The sequence below is a fragment of the Portunus trituberculatus genome, chromosome 42 (genome assembly GCF_017591435.1).
Source record: "Portunus trituberculatus isolate SZX2019 chromosome 42, ASM1759143v1, whole genome shotgun sequence".
NCBI classification, from domain to species: Eukaryota; Metazoa; Arthropoda; class Malacostraca; order Decapoda; family Portunidae; genus Portunus; species Portunus trituberculatus.
The window spans coordinates 10,732,180-10,749,437 of NC_059296.1; the positions used below are offsets into that span (position 1 = coordinate 10,732,180).

Below are 17,258 nucleotides of genomic sequence, written 5' to 3' on the forward strand. Positions count from 1 at the left end.
CTTTCTTTTTCCCCGCAGCCGTCTCGTCCAAGGCATGACACGTGGAAAGGTTACTCAAGTCACCTTCACCATCGCGGGGAGACACTCACAACACGGCTGTTCGCACTCAAAAAGTCCGTTCTCCATCAAGACACGGTGGATGATGTTCACGCATCGGCACACACACATACACACACACACACACACACACACACACACACACACACACACACACACACACACACACACACACACACACACACACACACACACACGTGCACACAAGTACGTACATAAATAACATGTCGGAGAAACTAGCTTCCAATTTAGCATGTGGTAAAAAGTAGCGTAGCGGCAATCATGCGTGGCCTCCAGTCCCAGTCACGGCCAGCGAGCGACGGCCCAGGGAGAGGCAAGAACATAGAAAGTGAACACGCGGATGTCTTGTGCAGCCCGCGAGTCCTGTCAGATGTTCCTTAAATGCCGGACATTGAGGTACAGATTAGTAGTCTGACATTATCGATTTACCACCTTTTCCTGCTCTCTCTCTCTCTCTCTCTCTCTCTCTCTCTCTCTCTCTCTCTCAGTAAGAATTATATATAATTATAATGAACTGACAAATACATGAAATTGTCTGCACTATGATTGTTAGTGAAAATAATTAGTAACATGAAGTACTGGTGAAGAAATAATGGCGGACTCCTTAATAAATATTGGTGATGAGTTTCGTTTGACGCTATAATAGTAATACGAAGAACATCATGTTGTAGAACAATGAAGTGTTTTAAAGTTTAATTTGTTTGTGATTTTGTAAACGTACTCTGCATTTTTTAACTTTTATATACACGTTTTATTTTAAAGCTATATATGGCTTGATTTATTTGTAAGTTTTGCTTCAAATTTTTTTCCTGCTTTCCTTCCTGATACTCTCATCCTGGTCCCTGCATGTTTCTCCCTACAACTTTTCTCCAATGTTTTATTTTTTTTTTTATTAACTTGTTACGTCATGTCTCGCTTCTCTATCGGAAAGTTCAAAGTTGAGCTATTCAAGCTGATCACTTGCTGAAAATATCCGTACAACCTTCAGGGGAAACTCGTGAAGCGTATTGGACATGCTTGGGAATCATAGTGTTGGACTTGATCAGTCCTGCACTTGATGTACGGTAATTGAATAAGTTTTGCAGCAATTTCCCTTTTCCTTTTACGTATATCATAGTAGTTAAGTCTGACGTGGATGACATAATTGGCACACATGTTAGATAGTGCAAATTTTAACTCAGTGTGTACATAACTTCTGACGCCCATGCTGGCTGAGGTCTCCCCTGTTTGTTGCATAGCTTCTTGTTCCTCCTTCTCCTCTGTGCCGCCTATGCAACCAACCCCAACGTCCCTTCCTCCGCCCCACACCCTCGCCAGCTGGCAACCTCCAGTCTGCTGCACAATTTGATAAGCCTAACAAGGAAAAGAGAAAAAGTGAAAGCTTAAAATGCAAAGTTGTCTTATCGTCTGCCAGATCTTAATTAAATGAGCAAAGGGACGCAGTCACCATATAATAGAACTTTTATTTCGGGAAATGTATTGTCGGACCGACGAAATTTAAATGATAATATTATTACCCTCGTATGTTTAGCGTGATATCGCGCATTTTGCAGAGGATATCAGCATTATCAGTAAATGTTATTGTGGGACGTAATGAATGGCTCGATTAATCCCTCCCATACAGTGAAATAGGTAATGACGCACCGCCGCACCACCGCTTGTCCTTATGGCCGCGCCGCACCACAAGCCGGATCTACTGATAACTGACCACTCTAATGAGCCTCGTGTCCCAAACACTCGATACGCGGAGGACAAAATACCAGCACACTTACAAACATGCTTCGGTTGTTACTTGATATTCGTTTTGTTGAAATGCATAGCGAGTAAACATTTTGATGCGTTCAGTGTATATCCACGAACTTTTTTATAGGTTTAGTGTTTTGTGTTGCGTACAGCCTGTTCCACCCCTTGCACGTCCCGCCACCGAGGCCTGAATGCGGGTGCCTCCTTCACGCTGCCACGGCAGATGGACGCGAGGCTGCAAAACGTCGCGTCAAATCAAGCAACGCCGCACACGCCGCCACACGCCTGCACACGACGCACACAAGGCACGAGTCGCGCCGGGCCAGACGTAATGTAATTTTGGCTCGGCCTGAAATACTTTAAGAGATGAGAGTTGTACCGCTTACGTTATTATGAAATTTTATAGGCGTGGCGGTTTGGTATATTTTTTCCCTAAGGTTTTATTTTAAAGCAAATTAAACGCGTTAAAATAGGATGGTAATTACGTATTCAGATTCAACTTGGATTTTCCTGCGCTCTTTTTGGCGGAACACGCGATGCCCAGAAAATGTAATTAAAATCCAAGTGGTTTATGATTAATACACTCTTCATAACGCTCGATTCCGCCAGTTCCGAGGCGCGGAATAATAAAATTCAAATGAAATAATTAACCTTTTACCTGCCCATTCCTGAACATGACCCTGTGAGTTTTTTTTTCTTTATTTTTGCACGTGTTGAAGATCACATCATTGCTATTCCCGCTCTTCCTCTTACTGCTCTTCCCTTTCCTTGTCTTTTTTCTTTTAGCAATTCTTTCTTTTTCTTCCTTGTTTTCATTTCAATTATTTTTTCGTCTTCTCCCAGTATTCCTCTTCCTATTACTCCTCCATCTCATCAGTGGATGATCATAATCATCATTTTCATCCTCATCTTCCTCCTTCATCGTTCCTCCATTGCTCTTGCATCTCTTTAAGAACAGCTTTATTAGTAGTAGTCCCCTTTCCTTGCATCTGTCTACTTTTACACTTGCATTTTAACAGCGCTTTGTCCCTGGCGTCCTTCTCCCCATCCGCGTTACTGCCATCGTCACCAATATGAGTTAGAAATATAATGTTTTTCGAAGGCATGAGATTCCTGGAGAGGTATTTGGTTTTAACTTTAACGCCACGTGTAGGTTAAAGGAAGTTTGAATATTCTATATATGTGAAATAAGGTGTGAATTTGATTGCTTCTGTTTAATTAAGTGATGGAACTAACCGGAAACGTGAGCAGCTTAGTATTCCAGCAAAAGACCAATAACCTTCATTTAAACCTTTTATTGTGTATGTTGTGAAATACCTAGTGTACAGTTGTATTATATTTTGTTGTGTTGAAACCCCACTATAAGAAAAATAGTTTTATGATAATATCGTGGATTATATCGTGGTGAACACAATTACTCGACCTCATGTCCGGCTGCACACACACGCCAATGTTTCAGTACATTTTAACTGTCAAGTGGCGGAGTTTCAGTCGACAAACTGAGTTGCAGTAATAACGTTCATCGGATTATGTGGAAATTCTATCCTGGAAAAATTTTCTTCTGAGAATTTTAACTAAGTGCCAGTCACAGTAAATGAATAAATGGATAATATTAAATGCATAAAGCAACATACTTTAATGTACTCTATCATATGGTATTTATTTTTTCATGTGAATTTCGTGTGCGAATTTGTTTATCTGATAGAAAATTTAGAATGAGAAAGGGAACTTAACGGTACGCAGTCCATAACTTCACAACCTGCCCCACAAAGCAGGTGATGCATGATAGGTTCAGTCTCCTCTTCCCCCAACCGTCCCAATTAAAAAGTGTTTCTGTCTCATCACCTTGACGATGGTAGTGAAATTTCAGATGATTCTTTGTATAATGCTAGCATGTATATTTCATCATTCCTCCTTCCGGTTTGGCAGATTTATTTTGCTGACTTGGTATTAAGATTGCATTTGTATCGTAGTTCCACTGCGACGTGTATTTCATTATTCTTTCGTCATTTTTTTTTTTTTTTGTAGCGGTTTCTCTTCCACCCTCTTTTCCTCCCCAGGTATGCAGTGGTATATATAATTTTAGGAGCGACACGGTTCAACAAGACTCTTGGCTCCCGGGTGGCAGGTTTTCGGTTCAAGCGTTGACAATCGTTCTTCACGAATGAAATGGCTGAAAATTAGGTCTGCGTTGTCCATTATAGCGTGGCTGGTGAAGGAGGGAGACAGGGAGGCGGGCGAGTGAGTAGTGCAGGTGAGGAATCGGTAATGTGTGTGTAGGCGTATGGGCACTAGGATATCGGGCAGTGCGTGTCGTATGCTTATACTTGATAATATAAAATGAGATCATGTTGTTGGTTGGGAATTAATTGAAAGTAGTTTGTCTGGAACTCTGGAACTCCCTGTCTGCTTCTGTATCTCAAACATCCCATGACTTGACTTCATTAATTTTAAGAGGATGATTTCAAGACCTTTATCCCTTTTTTTGGCTTAATCTCTCGGACCTGCAGCATATATGGTATATATATATATATATATATATATATATATATATATATATATATATATATATATATATATATATATATATATATTTTTTTTTTTTTTTTTTTCAAATACTGACACCAGTAGAACTTTAAAGTAACATACCACAAAATGTATGCATTATACCCACATCACTATCCTTAGAGCACCACTACCAGCACCACCACCTCAGCAACCCCACCACTGCACACGTCCACCCACCACCACTTTTAGCACTTCAACCTGTCGGCGCTCGGAAGGGTCTTCATAAATAATGCGAAGCGTCACCATGTTCTTTCTCATCGTTCGCTTTCAGGCGCTTTATTAACTTTGCAAATGGGTTAGATCAGTTTACAGGCGGTCGCGCGTTTTCACCGGCCAGGCATGAACGCATCCGAAAAGCGAACCGAAGTGAAGACTTCATTGGCGAAAGAAGATGAAAGGAAAAAAATAATTACGTGGAATGAAACAAAGCAATCTACATATTGATACCCGTTTTTTTTTTTTGTAATTCCAACTTTGTGATCCCTTTGTGAATTAATTAGTTTAACAAAGTGATAGGGGACTTGGCGCAGCGGAGCGGGCGAGGCGGTAAAAAGGCTACGGAATCAACCATGGAAATTCTCTTCTTAATCGAGTACTGTAAGTGGCCAATCTGTCTCGCCGCCCCGGGCACGTCGCCTGCGTGGAGGACCCGCGAAGGTGACTGAACTGCGCAGCAAAGGTGAAAGGAAGGAGGGAACGAAGAGAAAACGATTAAACAAGAGGAGAAAGTCAGTGATATGAAGAAAAATCAAGGGACGAAGGTAGACAGGAGGAAGTGGAGGAAAATTGGGATAAGGATGGAGTATGAGAGAGAAAGCCAGGAGATGAGAGAGAGACGAGGGAGGGAGAAAAGATTTAGGAGAGGCAGGGTAGAGCAAAGTTAGTAAAAAGAAATAAATATAACAAAGATGAGGATAGAAAAGAGAGAAAGGAGAGAGAATTGTGCCTCCCATAATGATGGATCATATAAATGAGTCAGTCCTGTCCACAGAGGAACCATTAAGATGTGTGGGAGGCAAAGGTGATGCGTGTATTTATCATGGATACAACAATCACGATTATTCGCCCACACTCGCAGCTCTCCCTTTACACGCCCACATGCGCTATTTATCCCGGCATTCTACTGCTAGGACATGAAGTATTGAACATGACCTTAAAACGGAGGAAAATTGACACGCATAAACCTGTACACTCAAAAATTAACCATTCACCTTCACGCTTTCATCGACACCTGGAAAATGACGAGAAAATGTTTAAATGTCACGTGGTGATTAGACACTCATGGATTGTAAATATATAATTATGAGATGCACTTCAGACTCGTGTAATTGCACCATGGCAGCGCAGATAGATAGTTACCGAACAAAAAATAAATATTATTGAAGGCTTGCAAAAACTTGGTGATCAATACTGAGTTAATTAAAGAGGCGGTGAGGCAGCAGAAAGTGTGGGAGTAGGTAAGTAAGTAAGTTAGTCACCTCGTCACCTTTCTCACACGTCACCTTATTAACTTGTACCTCAGATTGTTGCTTATAACCTTCTGCCTTGTTATTGGCATCGTGTTTCTCTTTCGGTTCCACTTTGATTTCTGCTCACCCCTTGTTGTTTTCACCCTTTCGAATCATGAACGCTTCTATTGGTAATTGCAAATGGCAGATGTTTCCCATTGTTCTCTAGACGCCAACAACTAACTGGATAATAAATTGAAAGCATAAATTATGACACTTGTTCAGAGCGTAACAAGTCGGTGCAATCTTAATGTAAATCTAGCAACGCATAACCTTGTTCCATTCAATTGGCGGGATTCGGCGCCTGCAACACACTTACAATAATATGAGAAAATAGCATTCAGACTGTGCACTAACAACCAGGCTACAGTGAAGAGACGTTCTAAATGTGAAAGGGAAAGACATACTGATAAAGTACTAAAAGAAAAAAAAAATGAATAAATAAACCACAAAAAAGACAATTAAATGTGCAAATAAGATAAAAGTAGGAATAATTATATCCTGAAGTAAAATAATATTAGGCGTCATTAACTCACACATCACCCTCCACAAAAGAAAAAGAATTACACGATCCTCAAATAACCTCCACAAATTTTCCGTCACAAAAAATACGTTGCTGTAAGGACCGAAATACCTAACTACCCTTGTTATGTCTAAACACATTATTGTACATGCTTGCTCGCGCGCACACACACACACACACACACACACACACACACACACACACACACACACACACACACACACACACACACACACACACTCCCTTTTGCATTAACAGGTAAAGGTAATTACCAGCCCCTTTTACACTATTACAGTTGTTGTCTTTTTTCGAAACAGTAGTTCGAAGCTCGAGTTTGGTTTAGGGGGTCGGCCACGTTGTCGCCTCCCCCCTCCTTGTCGGTACCTCCCTCCTACGGGTCTATACGAGTCAACGTCTGCCACCACTCCTGATAGTCCGGCAGAGAGCGACCAGCCTTCACCTGAAGAAGACCTTGAGGGTCAGTCACTGTTTCTCAGCCCGAGCGAGTTGCATGGATTGGGTAGCCAACGTTCTTGCCTCAATCCTGCCTTCACCCCACCCACACCCCCCCGTCTAGGATGTATTCCAGCGCTTTTGCCGAGGAACTTTGTGTGGGACAGGTACTTTTCTTCCAACAGTTGTACGTGTTACACGGCTGCCTCTTCGGGGCTGGTTTCTGCGAGGGTTACTCTGCGCGTCAAGACAACATGGTGAGGTAAGATCTGAGGTCCTGTTTGGTTCCCGGCCGAGTGGGCGTGGCTGTTTCTGCTGTTTCTTGTGTGGTGTATGTATCTTGATAATTTATATAACTTCAAGCGTTTTATGATTCCTTAGGTCTTGGATTGAGTAGACCATTGTAAGTAGACCAGCGCGCGCACTCACTCACTATCGTGGTCCAGAAGTGGGTTTTGGCGTACTGCTGTCGCGTTGTTCTCATTCCACTTTTCAGAGCAACTTGGTTGTTGACTAACCTTTGATGGTCTGGGTACTCCTGGAATGCCTGCTGAGTTTTTGGGAAGTTAGCTGTTGTTCTCCCCCTATTTCCCCCTCCTATAAGCTGGTATGGGTGGACGGCCTATGTCGTGTTTCCTCTGGAAAGCTCGGGAAACACGTGCTAGTTGTTCCTTCTGACTGTCGAGGTGTTGTACTCAAGGTGGCCCATGAGTCCCCTTGCCAGTCACTTCTCCCAGGAAAACTGAGGGCAAAGTCAGTGGACACTTCTTCTGGCCTGCCGTGGCCTCAGACATCCGAGACTACTGCCGCTCCTGCGACGTCTGCCAACGTAAGTCATCAAGGGGGTGGGTCAAGCCTGTTCCTCTCCAACCCTTGCCTGCGGTGGCTGAGCCCTTCTCTTGGGTGGCGGTAGGTGTCGTTTGGCCACTTTCATCTTTCGAAGGCCACAAATACATACTGACCCTTATCGAATTTTCCGCAGGACTTCCTGAAGCAATTCCTCTTGAAGGACGTGGGATTCCATCTATGTCGCTCCTCGGCGATAGAGGAACTCGGTTCACATCACAACTGATGGCCGAGCTCCACAAACTCCTTGCGTAGTTCACTACCTCGTACCACCCCGCTGGGAACGGACGGGTAGAAAGGTTGCACGGTCCCCTCAAAGCTGTCTTTCGGGAGCTTTGCCATGAGAAACTCCTGAGAGTGGCATCGGTACCTTACTCCAGCGCTTTTTTTTTCCCTCTGGGAACTACCTAGTGATCGTACAGGCTTCTCCGCCTTCGACCTCCTTTATGGCCGGAGTGTGCGGAACCTCTTGTTTTAAAGGATTTGTGGGAGGACGAGATTTTTGGAGAACGACCGGACCAGTCTACATTACGTCTTCGAGCTGCGGGGTAGTCTTCAAGTGCTCAGCTCGCCGCCCAAGAAGCTGATGTGAGTACTGCCCAAGTCCTACTTTGACTTAAGATCCCAGGACAGACAATTAAAGCCTAGTGATGAGGTTCTTGATCTCCCTAATTCTAATAAAAAATTGTTTAACCTAGAATGGTCCTTAATAAAGTTCTGGAGGATAAAGAGCTCAAGTAAATCGGGCACACATTTTAAATGTCTCCACTCTTGCCAGTGATGAAACCAAAACCAGCTTGGGGAGGACCAGCCGAGACGGACGACGATGAAGACCTGTTGTTCTGTTCATCTGTCTCCCCCTCACCTCGTCAGACACTCTATCCAACACCCAGATAGATTTCGGCTCGACTTGAATAAACGGATGCCATTAGAAGATCTAACCACCTCCTTGCCAGATGTTTTTTCAGCAACGCCTGGCTGCACCGACACACTCCAGCACGACATCGTCCTAACCAGCACCAGTAGGATTCAAGCGAAAACTTACCCTGTGCCGATTCACCTTCGCCCTTTCTTCGAGCGTGGAGTTGATGAACTCCTCCAGCTGGGTATCATCCAACCATCTTGCTCACCACTGTTCTCCGGTAGTGATGGTTCGTAAGTCCGATGGAAGTTATTGAATGGCAATTGATTATCGGCAGCTAAACTCCATCACTGTGTTCGACGCCGAACCTTCATGTTCCGTTGAGACCGACCTTCACAAGATTTCCGGAGCCACCTACTTTTCAGAATTAGATCTTGCTAACGCTTACTACCAGATCCCCTTGACGGATCGTGCTAAACCATTGACTGTCTTCACCCACAGGAATGATGGAATTCTGCCGTCTCCTCTTCGGTCTCGTCACCACTTGTTCCACCTACATTCGCCTGATGAGGATTGTCTTGGCCAACCTCCCAAATGTGACTTTCTACTTGGACAATGTCTTCATCTACTCTAAAGATTGGGCTCTAGAACTACATGCTTGCGCGCGCACACCCGCACCCGCACCCGCACCCGCGCGCGCACACACACACACACACACACACACACACACACACACACACACACACACACACACTCTTACATCCACACACACACACTTACATCCACACACACACACTTACATCCACACACACACTTACTTACATCCACACACACACACTTACTTACATCCACACCCACCCACGCACATCCACACCCACCCCCTTTTACACTATTACAGTTGTTTTTTTTCCGAAATAGTAGTTTGAAACTCGAGTTTGGTTTAGGGGGTCAGCCACGTTGTCGCCTCCCCCCCTCCTTTAAGGTACCTCCCTCCTACGGGTCTATACAAGTCAACGTCTGCCGCCACTCCTGATAGTCCGGCAGAGAGCGGCCAGCCTTCACCTGAAGAAGACCTTTTGAGGGTCTATCACTCCCTCTCTCAGCCCGAGCGAGTTGCATGGATTGGGCAGCCAACGTTCTCGCCTCAACCCTTTCACCACACCCACACCCTCGGTTTAGGGTGTGTTACAGCGCTCCTGCCGACGAACTTCGTGTGGGACAAGTACCTTCCTTCCATCAACTGTACGTGTTCCACGGTGGCCTCTTCGCAGCTGTCTTCTGCGAGGGTTACTCTACGTGTCAAGACAACATGGTGAGGCAAAACCTGAGGTCCCTGAGGTTCCCGGCCGAGTGGGCGTGGCTGTTCCTGCTACCTTTGTTTTTGTGGTGTATTTGTGTTGTCTTAATAATTTATATTCAACTTTCAAGTGTTTTATAATTCCTTAGGTCTTAGATTGAGTAGAATCTCCCCAGTTATCTAGTCTAAAGTGGTTACTGACATGCTACTCCTTTAGCTATAGAACCTCCAACCTGGCACTGACAGTTGCGTAACAGAGAAGTCAAATGATAATAGGTTATAATTAATTGAGATACCAGACGAAGTGAAGCAGATTGTAAAACTCACTGATGTTTCACTTGCCTAGTAATTCAAACGGAGGAGAACGAACGTAGATTCTTTCACTAAATGGCACTCTTGTATCACAACCATAATTAATGTGGAAAGTAAAGGTATTACATGCAGCCATTTTTACAACTTGACTTTTATATAGAATTAATCAAGTGGGAGGGAAATATTGTGAATGATGAATAGTTATTAATCCACATTCATGCAAACTAATTCACTCCTTCCATCTCCACATTATTTTATCCTTTAGTTAACCTTTTATCCTCCTGTGTGTCTTCCTTCCCCTTTCCTCCCGCTTCAATAAGCCATATAGAAGTGCTCCGTCGCTGTCACAGGAAAAAACCGTGCACTGATTATACCTGAACTGGAACATATCGACCAATATGAGACGAGAGTAGAGAGCTTAATTGTGTGAAAAATGTACTCCTTCCGTCGTCAGGAGCCGGTGACGGCCGCTATGACGCCAGACGGACAGACAGACTGAGACAGACTAAGAGACTGAGAAAGAGAGACTGAGAAAGACAGACTAAGAGACTGAGAAAGACAGACTAAGAGACTCAGACTAAGAGACTGAGAAAGACAGAATGAGACTGAGAAAGACTGGCTGAGAGACTGAGATGAGAAAGACAGACTGAGATGAAAAGACAGACTGAGATGAAAAAGACAGACTGAGATGAAAAAGAGACTGAGATGAAAAAGAGACTGAGATGAAAAAGAGACTGAGAGACTGAGATGAAAAAGACAGACTGAGAGACTGAGATGAGAAAGAGAGACTGAGATGAGAGACTGAGATGAAAAAGACACTGAGAGACTGAGATGAAAAAGACACTGAGAGACTGAGATGAAAAAGACACTGAGAGACTGAGATGAAAAAGACACTGAGAGACTGAGATGAAAAAGACACTGAGAGACTGAGATGAAAAGACACTGAGAGACTGAGATGAAAAGACACTGAGAGACTGAGATGAAAAGACACTGAGAGACTGAGATGAAAAAGACACTGAGAGACTGAGATGAAAAAGACACTGAGACTGAGAGATGAAAAGACACTGAGAGACTGAGATGAAAAAGACACTGAGAGACTGAGATGAAAAAGAGAGACTGAGATGAGAAAGACAGACTGAGAGACTGAGATGAGAAAGACAGACTGAGAGACTGAGATGAGAAAGACACTGAGATGAGAAAGAGAGACTGAGATGAGAAAGAGACTGAGATGAGAAAGAGAGACTGAGATGAGAAAGAGAGACTGAGATGAGAAAGAGAGACTGATGAGAAAGAGAGACTGAGATGAGAAAGACAGACTGAGATGAGAAAGACAGACTGAGATGAGAAAGACAGACTGAGATGAGAAAGACAGACTGAGATGAGAAAGACAGACTGAGAGACTGAGATGAGAAAGACAGACTGAGAGACTGAGATGAGAAAGACAGACTGAGAGACTGAGATGAGAAAGACAGACTGAGAGACTGAGATGAGAAAGACAGACTGAGAGACTGAGATGAGAAAGACAGACTGAGAGACTGAGATGAGAAAGACAGACTGAGAGACTGAGATGAGAAAGACAGACTGAGAGACTGAGATGAGAAAGACAGACTGAGAGACTGAGATGAGAAAGACAGACTGAGAGACTGAGATGAGAAAGACAGACTGAGAGACTGAGATGAGAAAGACAGACTGAGAGACTGAGATGAGAAAGACAGACTGAGAGACTGAGATGAGAAAGACAGACTGAGAGACTGAGATGAGAAAGACAGACTGACTCTGAGACTGAGATGAGAAAGACAGACTGACTCTGAGACTGAGATGAGAAAGACAGACTGACTCTGAGACTGAGATGAGAAAGACAGACTGACTCTGAGACTGAGATGAGAAAGACAGACTGACTCTGAGACTGAGATGAGAAAGACAGACTGACTCTGAGACTGAGATGAGAAAGACAGACTGACTCTGAGACTGAGAAGACACTGAGATAGACACTGAGAGACAGAGACAGACACTGAGATAGACACTGAGAGACTGAGACAGACTGAGAGTCTGAGACAGACAGAGTCTGAGAGAGACAGAGTCTGAGAGAGACAGAGTCTGAGAGAGACAGAGTCTGAGAGAGAGACTGAGAGACGGAGAGAGACAGAGTCTGAGAGAGAGACTGAGAGACGGAGAGAGACAGAGTCTGAGAGAGAGACTGAGAGACGGAGAGAGACAGAGTCTGAGAGAGAGACTGAGAGACGGAGAGAGACAGAGTCTGAGAGAGAGACTGAGAGACGGAGAGAGACTAAGACTGAGAGTCTGAGACTCTGAGAGAGACTGAGACTCTGAGAGACTCAGAGATAATGCTGGTGAGAATTATAATAAAAACTATAAAATTAAAGAAAGGAAAACGAGAAACCATCGATAAATCCACACATGGAAGAAAATATAAATAAAATAATCCATAAAAAAAAAAAGAAAAAAATGTAACTCAAAGCAACAGACGATGAGAAACAAATAAGTCACTGCACACATTAGAGAAAGGAGTAACTTATGGACGCGATGGAAACACCTGTCCTTCAATCAAGCTGTCCCATGAAGGAAATGATACCACTAAGAACATTATTTACAATAGAAAATACTCTACATAGTGTGTGTGTGTGTGTGTGTGTGTGTGTGTGTGTGTGTGTGTGTGTGTGTGTGTGTGTGTGTGTGTGTGTGTGTGTGAGGTACTGCGAGGTTTGACTCTTGGAAAAAAAAAAAAAAAACTCATCTGGCGTTCCTGTCACCCAAACACATAATGACTTTTTTTCATGTTCGCGGCCCCATCGTCTGCAGTAATGATGAGTGCTTACAGCTTGGTTCCACGTCCCCCAAGGCTGCTTCCTACGCGCCGGGAATAATGCGATGACCTCGTATTTTTTTCCCCGTCCCTTCCTCATCCTACTCCACCGTCCCTCTTTTCCAGTTTTCCTGTTGTTACTTCTCAAATTGCAAACATGTCCAAGGCTTCACCTTGAGACACGCACAACCAAGTCTTATATTACATTTCTTACACGAGCCTGAGATACATTCATGCTTACATGTGTAGGTGGAAAAAGTATGTATTCATGTGTATGTGTGTGTGTGTCTGTGTGTGTGTGTGTGTGTGTGTGTGTGTGTGTGTGTGTGTGTGTGTGTGTGTGTGTGTGTGTGTGTGTGTAATTCACCTCGGTCGCCTACTGGTCACCCAGCCAGTCTTTCCCATTACGGAGCGAGTTCTGAACTCATAGACCGATCTTCGGGTAGGACTGAGACCACAACACACTCCACACACCGGGAAAACGAGGCCACAACCCCTCGAGTTACATCCAGTACCTATTTACTGTTCGGTGAACAGGGGCCACACATTAAGAGGCTTGCCCATTTGCCTCGCCGCTTACCGGGACTCGAACCCGGCCCTCTCGATTGTGAGTCGAGCGTGCTAACCACTACACTACGCGATGTGTGTGTGTGTGTGTGTGTGTGTGTGTGTGTGTGTGTGTGTGTGTGTGTGTGTGTACTTGTGTGTGTGTACTTGTGTGTGTACATTTTGTAACAATCCATCGGGTGAAAAGTTAGAATAACTACAGTAAAAACACTCATATTATCTTACTGTTGAAAATACCAGTATGCCTAACACGCAAACACACACACACACACACACACACACACACACACACACACACACACACACACACACACACACACACCTCCTACATGATGTGTATCAATAACACATCGTCAGGTGTGTTGTCATCATACAGGTAATGTCTCCTAAACACCATCCTGTCACACGCCGCCCACCAACACTCATGACGGATTTATGACCTCATCCCCTTCACCCTGCCAGGCCTCAGCCCCCCTTTGCTCCTATCTTCCTGGTCCCCTACTGGTTTTCCTCCACCATTTTCTGATTGTTCTCCATCTCTATTTTTAATACACCCTGCAATGATCTCAGAGTTATTACTGCTAAATATGACACTCAAATATGCAGGGCTGGATCTCTCTCTCTCTCTCTCTCTCTCTCTCTCTCTCTCTCTCTCTCTCTCTCTCTCTCTCTCTCTCTCTCTCTCTCTCTCTCTCTCTCTCTCTCTCTCTCTCTCTCTCTCTCTCTCTCTCTCTCTCTCTCTCTCTCTCTCTCTCTCTCTCTCTCTCTCCACTCACCTGTTCATCGGTCTGTGTCTCGGGTCCGGGTGAGTCAGTGTTCTTTCCTCACATTCCTGAGCATCATCCCTCCCTGCCGCTCATGGCCAGCGTGACCGACCTTCCCTCCTGACTCAGGTTATTGTTTCATTATCACCAGATCTCTTGTCTCCACTGAACCATGTATTTTTTTTCTTTTTAACTACTCTGTTGATCTTCTCTTATACATTGATGGGTGTATCCGGTGTTTCCGTCTTCCAGTGTATAGGTTTTGATGTGTAAAGGTGATGTTTCATTGTTGATGTTTTGATGTTGAGTTTTGTGAGAAGCGTTTTAATTGATGAGGTGCACGTAAATTTCTTTGCTATATATGGTTTTTGCTTCCACGTATGAGAATATATAGTTAGATAAGAATGAGTAATCTATTTTCGTGTTCATTTTTTTTTATTTATTTTTTTTTGTTATAGGTAAGCTGTCATAATTCTTTCTTCTCTTACACACGGAAACTCAGATAGAAATTCGTTATCTGTTTTAGTTTCTTCCTCTTTTATATATTAATTTATCTATCTTTTATTTATTTATTTATATAATGATCTTTTTTTTCCTTTTTTTTATTCCTCCTTCAGTCACAAGTTCTAAAGCAATCTTAATTTGTCATGGTGGCGTATCATGCACTCCGCTGTGACCGCTTTGTCAGGTTGAATCACTCGGGGATCGTGACACTTTGCTCTGCCAGTGATGGAGGTGAGACCCTTGGGCGTCATCCTTGAGGCGCTCCATTACGCATTTCATCCTTGCTTTCCGGTTGTCCAATGAGAATTACTGTTTTATATCTTCTGAGCTTGAATTTCTGCATTCAGCGTCACAACCACGTGTTCTGCTCCCCGACATTCACCACCTTAATGCACGTAAGTCTCATGTAGCTTATAGTTACCTCGTTTTTCTCCCTTGCTTCCTTCAGACATGACACCCTTGACGGCTCCGGTTGCGAGCCAAACATTACACCGTACGGGGCGTCCGTCAGTGCGAAGTAATCGCCAAGGAAGTGAAGAAAGCGAGCAGTGGCAACCAGAGCAGCCGGTCATTGTAAGAGGAGTGTCACTTTTAAGGCCAAGTAATGAAAGCATCCGGGTTGTATTAGATTGCTTAAGGAGGAAAAAAGTCCTGAGAACCGTGTAATGTCAGACGAGTATCATGGCGAGGCAGGTGCAGGTGAGGCAGGGGTTGGTGCTGCGGTGCCCTTGAAAAACGAACCAAGCGCCAAGCTATCCCCCGTCATTACTGGTGCACAGCCATGCTTACATCCATTACCGCGCAATAATTCACACCAGATTACATCCCGTTGTTACCACAGTCTCCATCCAGCTGTCGACCGTCGGTGGGGCGTGTTTTACGAGCCTTGAGGAAGAGGGCTGGCGCGGTGCGGGTGAAGAGTGGCAAAGGAATAGGAGGCGGGATGGAAAAACCACATTCATTTTGCGGGAGACCTCTGAGAACATGGCGGGAGTGATAAGGAGAGTGTATAGGGATAAGAGGAGAAGAAAGTGGTGATAATGGTGAATGTCTTGATGGGAAGAAAGGCGGGAGATGATGTGTATAGGCTCTCTCCTTACCAAATACCTCCCGTAACGACCACTAGTCTTGTCACGCAGCACATAGAGACACAGATAAATCACCATTATTATCATTTACAGTCGAGTCAACAACTATACTCGTTTTTGTGTTGGTTGGACGTGGCAATTTTCCCCGTTGATGGATGTTATTTGTCAAAGTGTCCTTTTCTCGAGTGTGTGTCCCTGCCGACGACCCCGAAGCTGGTGGCGGTGGCAAGGCGGCGGCTGCGGCAGTGCGGGTGGTGTCCCTATGACGTCCAAGGCCAGAGTCACCTCCCGGACGCTCAAGGTTGAGAAACGTTTTTATCGTATTCCCACGCACACGCGAGGTGACACATGCTTTACGTGGTTGTTTCCCTTCAAGGCTATATAACGTTTCAGTTCCTTGTAAGATGTCAGTTTTGTTGACGGAGGGACTCTCACCAGGGACAGGCGGTAATGTGTCCATGTATGTGTGTACCTGACGCAAGACACGATGGTGGCGAGAGAGATCCAGTCGCGTGCTGCTGTGTGATCTGGAAATGTCAGGCGGTTGTTCGGTGCCGCGTAATGTTGGGTGTGTTGGCCACCACTCGTAACCTTGAATATTAACTTAAATTTTCTGTTCACAAGTTACTATCGAAACTTTACGTGTGTGTGTGTGTGTGTGTGTGTGTGTGTGTGTGTGTGTGTGTGTGTGTGTGTGTGTGTGTGTGTGTGTGTGTGCGTGCGTGTGCGTGTGTGTGGGTGCGGTAGAATTTTTTGTATTTGGTTAGCAACATATTTGCTCTCTCTCTCTCTCTCTCTCTCTCTCTCTCTCTCTCTCTCTCTCTCTCTCTCTCTCTCTCTCTCTCTCTCTCTCTCTCTCTCTCTCTCTCTCTCTCTCTCTCTCTCTCTCTCTCTCTCTCTCTCTCTCTCTCTCTCTCTCTCTCTCCAAAAGATGCTAGATGTTAGCCTGAGTAAAAGTGTCCCTCTCTTTCCCTCATCAAAAGGCAAGTTGAGGTTCCTTGATATTTTAATAAGGATAAAAATGTCTCGGGAAGGTGTTTGGGCTTGAGGCAGGAAGGGCTGCTCTTCAAAGGTGTCGTGCAGCCGAGCAACACTTTACAGGCTTGTCAGGGGAAGGAAAAATAAGTCTCCTTCAAAGGCCTTCATCTGCACAAAAGAAGATCGCTCTAAATGTAAATGTTTGGGGATAGAAAAAAAGAAGTTTAAATTGGGGTTTGGGTACGTGCACAGACCAGCCAGACGGACATGCACGCATACATAGGAACGTGTGTGTGTGTGTGTGTGTGTGTGTGTGTGTGTGTATCCTTTGCAGCTGCTTCCA

General features: G+C 44.4%; 1 protein-coding gene across 1 annotated transcript; it reads left to right on the forward strand.

The window, feature by feature from the left end:
- Positions 1-339: 339 nt before the first annotated feature.
- LOC123517366 lies at positions 340-9,329 on the forward strand. Its single transcript, XM_045277378.1, has 5 exons — positions 340-406; positions 1,974-2,149; positions 6,764-6,898; positions 7,059-7,135; positions 9,083-9,329. Exons 1-5 carry the CDS (start codon positions 340-342, stop codon positions 9,213-9,215), a joined length of 588 nt encoding a protein of 195 aa, XP_045133313.1. The 3' UTR covers positions 9,216-9,329.
- The last annotated feature ends 7,929 nt before the right edge of the window (positions 9,330-17,258 follow it).